Source organism: Octodon degus, unplaced genomic scaffold (genome assembly GCF_000260255.1).
Source record: "Octodon degus isolate 3935 unplaced genomic scaffold, OctDeg1.0 scaffold00173, whole genome shotgun sequence".
Lineage (NCBI taxonomy): Eukaryota > Metazoa > Chordata > Mammalia > Rodentia > Octodontidae > Octodon > Octodon degus.
The window spans coordinates 1637953-1648687 of NW_004524749.1; the positions used below are offsets into that span (position 1 = coordinate 1637953).

A 10735-nucleotide genomic window follows, 5' to 3' on the forward strand; every position below is an offset into this window, starting at 1 on the left:
TGAAGTTATAAGGGACCTATTACTAGTAAAAAGGGAAACCCCACCTATGATGGTCTTCCTCCTCTTAAAAATGACAAACACACAAAGGGAATTCAGGAAAATAAGAAGACATCCACTAGTTTAAAATTCAGAACGGATGGGTACTCTACAGCCCAGAATGCTTCTAAAAGGCAACTCTGGGATTCAAAGTCGGGAAACTGCGTTCCTTTTGGCTGGTTTTCTCACCTGGTGGGCTTGGAAGTAGAAGACTATTCCCCAGCATAGAGATTTGGATACCAGGAGGGAGAGGGGAAGAAAGAGAGGAGGAGGAAGAGCAGAAGAGGAGGAACAGGAAGAAAAAGAGGACAAGGAGGAGGAAAAGTGATGGATGGAAGGTTCTTTGTAGACTTGTTACAATGACAAGAACAACCCCAGAACCCGAAACACGAACTCCAGGGGCAGAAGGAACATCTGTGCCACATACTGAGGTTGGGCAGCTGTGTGGGTCTAGGGCTACCAGAAGCACACACGTCATTACTGAGCTGACCCAGTAAGCAGCGCCCCGTGCTGCCAGCAGGAAGGAGGCAGGAGGGCTTCTGCTTCCCTGCTCCTGGGCTACTTATTTTTTTCCATTATATCTCAAGGGTTTGTTCTCCCTGGTAAGAGGGGGAGTTACTGGCTTCCACCAGTGCTTGGACAAGCAATTCTTTCTTGCAGTGTGCTATAGGCTGGGCTGCCACAGGGGCTCAGCGGTACCAGCAGCAGTGAGGTGGCCTGGACACATCGCCAGGGATGTGCCTCTTAGCGATGGATGAGCAGAAGTCTCTCTCTCTCTCTCTCTCTCTCTCTCTCTCTCTCTCTCTCTCTCTCTCTCTGCATCTCTATCTGTCTCTCCAGCATGTAAAGCATTTTCCCTCAGGACTTGCCTGTGCACCCCCAGAAGTGAGGGGAAGGGGCAGGAGGGCAGCCTGGGGCCAGCACTGGGGTACAGTGAAGGCCTTAGCAGGAGGTGGAAGAGGCCGATCCCCCAGATGGCTCTTTTCTGCCCCGTTTCTTCACCCCAACAGCAAAGGCCAGCCCTTGAGAGGAGGCACCCAGGGCCAGGGCTTGGCATGACCGAGAAGAGAGAGCTTCTGAGTGAGTAATGCCCCAGTGGGACAAATGGCTCTGCCTGGCCTTCCTCCAGGGTCCACAGCCACTGTCCAAGGACACTGAGGGCAAACAATCCCAACACGATTCCCCGAGGATGTCCCTTCCCAGCCTGTTCTTCTTAGGGCTCCCCAGAGGCCCATGAAGCCCTGAATAAGGACAGTCAGGGACCCAGGGGCTGAGTCACTCTCCTGGGGCCAACCTGGGTCAGAGCAAGTTTCTTCTCTCAAGGACAAGTTCTCAGAGCCCTAAGGCAACCACCTCTACCCCAAAGCACTCAAAGGACACAAGTCTCCTGCCAGTCAAGTAGCAGCCAGTCCACCCAGTCAGGGTCCCCAGTGCAGGTCCTGCCTCCGGAGTGGGGTCTGGAACATCCTAGAAGGCAATGTGTATGCCACCCAGCCACAGCAAGGGGGATGTCTCTGTGCAGCCTCCTATAGAGCCAAGTGGGGCCCCCTCCCAGAATGGGGGTGGAGAGGCTGGGGGCTGTGTCTGGACACACAGGTCATCGTGGTGGGGGCCACAGGGCAGAGCTGAGCTGTGTGCTGCTCCAAGCTTTTGAAATGCCTGTGGATAGGGGGCATTTCAAAGGCAATCCTGCTGCTGAAAAGGTTTCCAAAGACCCTGTCTTTCTATCAGATCCCAGTGCTCCCTCCCTGGCAGCAGCGTGGAGAAGGGTGCTAGGACACGTATCAAAGGAGACATGGCCTTGAGTCATCCTAGATCCCAGGGTGTCCAGGCTGCAAAGCCACACAGAGGCCCCCTGCTATAAAAAGACCAGCTTAGTAGCCCCGGGGGAGGTCTCCAGCAGTCTGGGTCCCAGGGGAGCCCTGCCTCAGACCCCCAAAAGCCCCAAGTTCACGAGAAGGTTGTCGAGCTGAATAATGCCCTTGGTACCGCTAAGGGGAACTGTTACCCAGGCTAACTCCAGAGCTCGGGTCACTTAGAAAGAGAAGCTGTCCACAGGGACGCTGGCCCCAACAGAGTCGCCAGGGTTGCAGAGCCAGCTGGAGAGGACTCCGGGTTGCTCTCTCTTCCCCACATTCTCCCACCCTTCCGCCAGTGGCCTCCCAAGCCTGCAGCACACAGCGCCAGCCTAATAGGGTTCTGTCCACTCCCTTCTCCCTCCTCCCTGCCCCTCCCTCACCCTGGACTGCAGCAGGCAGGTTTCTGTCCTCTCCCTGTCATGTCCCCCTCAGCACTGCAGCCAGGTTAATCCTCGGCCCGGTCATGCTCTGCACCAAAACTTCCAACAGCTCCTTAGCATTTCAGCTCAAGACTGTGCACTAAGGAGCCCTCAGGGACCAGGCTGGGGACAGAAATTTGCCAAGCAGACCCGTGGCGCCATGGTGCCTGGGTATCCATGCCCTGCTCACAAGGATTGGCAGCTGTGTAATATGGGAATATGTGGCTGCCACCTCTTTGGGATTTGCAAGAGATGCAAAAAAAAAAAAAAAAAAAATCAGCAACAGGCCCCAAAGAAGGACCCTGGCCTACAGGGTGACATCCAAATCCAAATACCTACACTTGGCCTTCAGGGCCATCTGTGTCCTGGTCCCAAACTACCCCATCCTTCACTGCCCACAGGGCTACCATGCCTGCTGCCACCATTTCCACAGGCAGGCCCTACCGCTCTGAAACTTACCTGCTTGCTCCTGCCAGATAAGGCTGTGCCCCACTTTCACAATGTACTACAACACACAGTTCAAGCTCTCTCCTCCTGGGCTATACCATTACTCTGTCCGAGAAAGCCCTGCCACAGAGAAAACTCCTCTTCAACCGTCAGTACCCAGCCCTGATAACAGATATGCTGGATGCAGAAGTCCCTGCTCTGGATGCCCACCCACCTCCCAAAGGACAGGGAGCCCCAAAAGCCCTGACAAGGGCTGCTAACAATAGAAAGGGCTGGCTGCTGCCAATCCCTGCCTCTGTCTCACACGAGCTATAAGAACTTGGGGAAGTCACGTGACCTGTACAAGCTCAGGCTGCTCATCCGTACAGTGGAGACCAGCAACAACATAAGGTGCTTGGCACATAGTAGGGTAGAGTGGGTGCCTCCCTCAGGGCACACAGTGTGTGCTCTGTAGTGTCTTCTATGGGATGCTGTGAGGTCTCTGAGGGCAGGGACCCCATACCCTCTGTCACCCACAGAGGCTGCCCAACATGCAGCCTGTGCTCCATCAGTGTTCTCTATTAGAGCAGGTTCCGAGGTGAGAGAGCAGGCAGAGAGCAGGCAACTTCTAGCTCATATATACCAGAGGGCCGCACAGCAAAACATGCTGGCTACAGGCCCTGCAGCCTCCAGTTCCCGCAGGCTGGGCCAGGAAGCAGGCAGGCCCACCGTGACGCAAGGTGGCCTGGGTGCAAGCCCTACTGGGCCACCAGACCAGACTCCTTCCACACAAGCTCAGCCTGCAGCTCACACAAAGGCCCAAAGGCCGCTCACAGCCCCCCCCCCTTCATGCTCCTGCAAGTCCAGTTCCACGCAGCCCTTGCCTTCTACCCGAGGACACAGCTTCCAGGCTGTGCACAAAGGCGAGGTGGAGGAGGGAGAGGAGGGAACACCTTTGAAATCACTGTGGCCCAATTAGCAGGCTCTTGCCCTTCATGCTTACAAACAGTGGCGTGCATCACCACCTGCTACAAAAGCAAACATCCTTAGATATCTTCTTCTTCACCTCCCCGACACTCCTGTGAAAGGGCTCTCAGCAGCCGGTGACTGGCAGGGTAGTGTTCCTTCTTATACTTCAGCAGGGGGCTTGCAGACAGAAGAAATTAAAAAGCCACCAATCTCCCTGTCAGGCTGGGCTCCCGGGGCCCACCCGCCCTGCCCTTCCTGGGCTTTTCTCCCCCTCAACACTATGTGAGCCCCACCACACACACGCTTGGGCCCAGTGCCTTTGGGGGACCTGCTCAAAGTCTCTAGAGGCAGAGGTTTCCAGACCAGTGTCAAGCTCAGGCACTGGGCTCCCGAACCCCAAGAGCAGGGCAACCCCAGTGTTGGGTAGGACTGGGGGACCAGTACACATCCTGCAAGCATCTTCACTAAAGAAGCACCTTTTCAATGGCTACTTTATGTAAAATGTTGGTGACGACACTGTTGTAGATTCCCTGACAATTTCACACTGCTGATTAGACTGGAAGTGCACACAACCACTTCAAACATCAATTTGTCAGTGTCTGCTAAAGGCAACCATCACATGGCCTACGACCCAGCCATTCCACGTCTATGCCTATGTTCCCTTTAGACACGTGTGATGCACATAGCAATAATATTATCTCATATAAAGACATAATATTATCTAATCCTGCATTCCCATGAAAACCGCGCACACGTGTTCACCAACAGATGAGTACAAGAATGTTCACAGCAGCACATCATTTCAAACAACTCCACAACAAGCCCAAGGAGTAGGACAAACGGTAGCACATTCATGGGACAGAACTGTTCACGCCAAGAGGGAGTGAGTGCCAACTAGAGGCGGTCATGGGAAAAGCGGAAGATGCAAGACATCACTGGGTAGAAATAAACTGCAATTCCGTTTCTAGAGAGCCCAAGTCTGGCAAAGCAAACCTATGCTGTCAGACCTCAGGACAGTGATGAGCTTTGGTGGTGGGTGGTAGGTAGGTCCTAAGAAGGCAGAGAGAGTCGCTTTGGGATGCTAGGAGCAGCCTGCTTCCCTGTCCTACACGGGTGTGTTCAGATGCAGACAATTCATGGAGCTACAAGAGGTTCTTGGAGCATATGTAACAAAGGGCTTGTTAAATAGCACTCAGATAGCATGACAGCTGCTCAGGCTGCCAGCAAAAGATGCTACAAGAACAAGTAGGGATGAGCATTGGTCAGGACCCTGTGACACCCAATGTGACCAACAGCTTACAGCTCACAGCCTGCCTAGAGCCATGGAAAAGGTAACCACACATCCAAGAAATATCCAGAGTACCAGGGCTCCAAAATCTCTCTGAGCCCCTGACTTCCAAGCATCATCACCCCACCTGCTGCCCTTCAAACCCCAAGCCAGTCTGCACTCAGAACACCCAGCTGCTCCTCACTTCAAACCTGGGTGTCCCCAGTGCCAAGGGGACCATGGCCATCTGGCCAAGGTCAGTGAGGCGGCATGGCCTCCCCAGATGCCGCCAGCCACGTGTGTGAACTCTGTGGCTTTTTGAAAGCTCCCCTTCTACAAAGACTTCATTTTCCAAAGGCCAAAGCCACTTGAAGAGGAAGAGGAAAAGGACTAGAATAACTTTGTAAGCAGTCTGTTTTGACAGCGTGCCTGAGGAATCCACCAAGTTGAGTGGGGAAATGTGAGCGGTTAAATCTATTCAATGTCATGACATACAAAACTGAAGCATAATTGTCCCTGAGGGCTTGACAACTGGAAAGCACTTTGTTTCAGAAATGGAGGGAAATTTATGCTGGAAAATGGAAGAGATTGTCAAAAGTTTGATCGTAACGTGAGTGGAACTGCAACAAGGATTAGATGAAGAAAGTGCTCCCGCTCTGACATTTTTACTACCATTTGAAATGTCTCAGAAACAGCAGCGGCGACTCTGTCCTTTACCCTAGAAGCCAGTAAAATGATGAGTGGAGCCACAAATTCTGAACCCTGATGAGTGGCCCCCACAGGGCTGGGAGGAGGGGCTCTCTTACCGATCATGTGGTTGGCAACGTGGATTTGGATCTCTCTCTCATTCTCGAAGGTCATCTGGCACTTGATGCACTGGTATGTCTTTTTCTGTTTAGAATCCAAAAAGAAAGGCATTAGAGAGTCAGGAGATAAGGGAAGACTATTTGGCTCAAGACTTCCTGCAATGGCCAATGGCCCTGCCACTCTCTTCCAAGCTCTGACTACAGCTCCACTGCCTGCAGAAGGGGCCTAGGCTACATTCCCAGGGAGGTGCACCTCTGCTAGGTGGGGATGGCTTCAACTTAGGGGCCAGGAAAGGCTGCCATACCGGGATGGGCAAATCCATCCACCCATGCATCCATCCCCACACACACACGCCTTTCCAACCTTCCACCCCCGTATCCACTTGCCCACCCTTCCACCCATGCATCCACTTGTCATCGACTCATCCATCAGTCTCCACACCTCCACCTAACCACCCTCTCCCCCCAGCCAGCCAGCTGTCTTTCTATTCATCCAATAACCTTCTTGTCCATTTGTTCACGCTAACATCCAGATGGCTGAGCATGGGACACTGCCCCTGACAACTCTGGGACTCAAAGGTAGCTAAGGAATTCCTCCTCTGTTCTGGGCGCACATGGCTACACATAATCTACAGCTGTTTCCACACCTAAGCGCTATCAACAGCTTCCTTGGAGATGGTAGCCAAAAACCTGGAGCTCTAGGAGCCTCCTGACAGCCATAAAGATCAGACTTCTTACAAATAAGCCTGGGTAGTAAGGAAACTTGGCCCCCAGGGGTATAGGCAGTGTTGCCTATCTGGGGACAAGATGGTGGGTGTGGGATTTTTTGTTTATGTTTATTTGTTTGTTTTTTTGCAACAGGATGGGTGATATTAGAACTCAAAATGTCTAGGGGTTTTGAAGGGCATACTAGATTCTGGGATGATGAGACCCCCCCACCCCACCTCCTTGGAAAAAGGAGCCGGACTTTGGATTTCTCAGCCAAGGACCCAAGCTGAGCTCTAAATAGTGCAGGATGAGCCACTCAAGAGTCGCTGCAGCTTCCCCCTGAGTGCCCCTGTACTTGCAGCTGGTCCAGAATCCTGCAGGCCTTTTCAGAAACACCCTTTCCATCTCTGAGGACTCGGCTCTGATGCCATCTCTTCTGAGGAGTCTTCGCACCTCAGAGTGAGTTCAGGGCCAACTCAGACCTCCGAGCTTCAGCTAAACACACCAGCAGGATTGGTATGCTGCTGTGTTGTGGTTCACTAACGTGTCTATTCTCCTACTGTACCTTGAGCACCCAGAGGGCTGGGAGTGTGTTTGTTCACCTTTGGGTTCCCACAGTGAACACAAACCAGTGCTTACAAAGGATTTGCTGAACGTGTGAGCAAAGTCACAGAATAATGTATTATGCTAAGCATTCTATTAGGGCAGAGGGGGAAAAGAGACTAAAGGGGACTTGAATATAGTAAATGCCCACCACTCTGGCATAGGGTCTGACCAGGTTAATGCCTAATAATTTTTTAACTTTATTATAATGGTTATTGGTACTAAAAAAACTCTTGTCAAATGAATGCATGCATAAATGAATGACTGGAAAAGCTGATGTGCTTTCAGGCTCCAGGGCAGGGTGCCTGCTAAAGCTCTAGGATCCCTTCTCGCAGAGTCCTGCCCCCAGTGTTTCATCCTAGAGGCAGGCACTCAGCATGAGAAACTCCAGGGCAAAGCAGAGTGAGTCTAAGGGCATGAACAAGGCCAAGGCTGAGGAATCCAGCCTCCACACTGAGCAGGGACTGAGATCTGAGGGACACAGCTCCAAAGCCCCTACCAGGGCTCAATTCCATGCAAACAAAAAGGGGACACCTGTGGTCCCTCTACCATCTCAATCATGCTTATTCACGAGGACCTCATCCACTTTGCCTGGCAGCATTGGAGCCCTGGATGCTTGGACGGATGGATGGATGGATGCCAGAAAGAAGCCGACCCAGGGAGCTCCATCTCTGGGTGCTCAGGAGGGCCTGCAGGAGGATGCCCAATCCGGCATGTGAATGAATGTGTGGGCTGGAAGAAGGCAGTGGTGCCAGGTCACCACCAAGGCTGGAAAGAAAAATCATCTGCTTGGGGAGAAGCTCTTAGGGACCGCAGCCATGGGTGGTCCACACCAGTGTGGAAGAGTCTGTGATCAAGCAATTCCATTGTTCCCTTAGAGACAAGTGAATAAAATGGGCTCACTGTGCTTGGAGAAGAAATCACAAGGGGGTTGGCAAAGGCAGGCATCTCCCAATCATCCCTGCACCAGGCAGCCACCCTTTGGGTGGCTGGAGGAGCACTGCCGATAACAAAGCCTTTCCAGTGAGGAAACAGGCCCCAGAGGACTGCCCAAGGAGGGGCCAGAGGAAGCACGGAGTATGCATGAGGAGTGTGCACAGCCAGGCAAGTACACATATGTGTGGCATGTGCTTCCCCCATTCAAAATGAATACATGTGCCCTTCACAGCCGTGCTCACAGCTCCACACTCACAGCCTACTCCTTGCAACACCGATCATGTATTGAACATGCCTCATGTGTGACACGCCTAGAGGTGGAGACATTCTTGAGTTCACTTTGGCACAAGTGCATGCACAGACCCTCCTGATGCACACAGATTCACACCAGTGCACAGCCTGCAGGCACACACACTCACCCCCACACACTGACTCACAGGCACTGACAACGGCAAACATGGCTGGCCCGTTGTACTACTCATCCCAACACCAAATGCGTCTGTCTCCCCTTCTCTATGCCCCCCAGAGCCCTCCTCGTCTCCAGGGTCAGCGTCATCTAGGCAGGGAGAACATGGCTCTCAGAGTGCCTCCTCTGCCATAGCCTCTTCTCTAGGCACAGGCCAGGAACCAAGCTGAGGTCCAGGGCACGGGGCCAGGGACTGCCTTCCTTCAGCAGCACGGAGCAGCCGCAGAACTCACAACCTCACCGTCTGAGGTTGGGGAGACAGGAGCAAGAGGGCAGGAAACAGCAGCCACCCTGGAGAAGAGAAGGGGAGCAGGGGGCAGCCAGAGCTACTGCGTTTCCATCGCTACCAGCACAGCCCATATGCACTCAGCAGCCACTGTGTGCAGGCAGGCAGCACCTGCCCTGCGCTCCCACCCTCCCTTTGCATGTTCCACATCACAGATGAAGAAAGTGGAATTCTGAGAGGCCACATCCCTTGGTCTAAGCCCCGTGCCAGCCACTAAGGGAAATGACAATCAACAGCAGACTGGCTCCCCCTGGACTCTGCCATCTCAGTTGACATTCTCAGCTCTCTGCCCAGACATCTTCAGGCAGTCCTGGTCTAGGTGACAGAGAGCTGGTGTCACCTGGACACAAGCTACTCCTCCAAGCTGGAGGTCTGTTTACCTGGCTGTAAAATGGGATATGGAAGTACCCGGGCCCTTCCACCTAGCACAAAAAGACACCCTGAGGACCTGCTGAGCTGCTGCAGGGCTAGGGTCTGCCTGTGTTGGCCCCTAGGTGGGGTGATTCTGTTATTACTCATAAACAGGGGGAGCTGGAAACCTCAATGCATCAAGCTCCAGCCGACAGCAGCCTCTGCCCCACAGGAACCCAGTCCTCGGAGAGCTGGTTGCTATGGATACACTCCCAAGGGTCCCAGACTGCCGGCCCCCAAGCCCCACGAGGCCCCCAGGGTCTGCTCCGACATGAGTGAGTCCTGGGGGAGGGAAGGCATGGGCTAGCAGACAGCTGGGCCCATGCCCCAGGCGTGCCCAGGCAGGGGGCAAGGCCCCAGAGGCCACACCAAGGCTGGGAGCAACCCGGGCTTTGTCTAGCTCCTCTCTGCAAACAGCCTGTCTACCTGGGCCTCCAGGCAGGCAGGGATGGGGTTTTCAGCTTGGGTCTCATCTCACAGGGCAGAGGGCAGGAAGAGGAAGCCTGGAGGCCCTGGGAAATGAGGTTTCCATTCTGCACTGCCGCGCACAGCTGTGCATCCTGGGCACCATGGCTTCACTCTTCTGAGTCTGGAGATTTCATCTTTGCCAAAACAGAAGCCACAGCAAGGCTCCCAGGTGTTGCTATGGAGACGATCTAAGAGCTGGTGCCTTTCCTCACACAGTAGGGACTTTTACAAAGTGTACTTGGTGCTGGATCCAGGGAAGGGCAAGGAAAGGAGGTACACATTCCCCAAGGCCTGGAAGGGCCAGCAGCAGCCCCAGGTCACCAAGGACTCCAGCCCAGTGGTGGGCCAGGTTGAAAAAGGAGGATGATCCATGCTGGGCACACCCAGGAGAGGCAGGCAAAGGTCCAGCAAGCCACAACATCCCATGGCCTCAGCGCAGGCATAAGCACATGGCCCCCAACCCTCCTGCCTCTCCCTGCTGCAGCCAGGACAGTGCTGCTGAAAAACATGGGCAGTAGTGGCACCAGGCACGCCCTGCCTGGGTTCAGATCCCCATCTGCCTCTTGGGCACTGTTGACAGCCAGGACTCAAAGTGAATGTCCTCACTGCGCCGTGCCTCCTGGTGTTATGCTTATAAAAGTGAATATTGAAAGGGGTAAATAGAATACGGAGCTATAAAGTGCTTGGCACATCCTTAAGTGTGGACCTATCACATGAGAAATGAGAAACCTCCAAGCGGTGCTTGCTGCGTGCCTAGCTCTTGCTCCCTTCATTTCATCCTCATGCAAAAGTTGGGGGTGGGGATCAGCATGAGAAATAGCAGTGACATTTCACAAGCACCCAAGAATAGGCACTGGCCCACCAGAGCAGGTGCTAGTTAAATTCACACTGGCCCCTAGTGCTACCCAGGGGACGTCAGTACTGGAGAGAGACAGTGTTACTATTTCTACTTTACTACTATTACCATCACTGCTCTTACTAGTGCTATCATCATTAATTACCATCACTATTACCTTCTGGCTTTATAGCAAAGGACAGAGGCCCAGAAAGGCCAAATCACAGCTGGGTACTGGAC

General features: G+C 53.5%; 1 protein-coding gene across 6 annotated transcripts in view; it reads right to left on the reverse strand.

Annotated features, from left to right (window-relative positions):
* The window catches only part of Znf423 (zinc finger protein 423), a 326405-nt gene that overhangs the window by 117216 nt on the left and 198454 nt on the right, over positions 1–10735 (reverse strand). For all 6 annotated transcript variants that reach the window (XM_004643385.1, XM_023703516.1, XM_004643386.2 and 3 more), the window contains one exon: positions 5783–5867. In XM_004643385.1, the coding sequence (XP_004643442.1) occupies positions 5783–5867 (85 nt within the window). The remainder of the gene's footprint in view (positions 1–5782; positions 5868–10735) is intronic.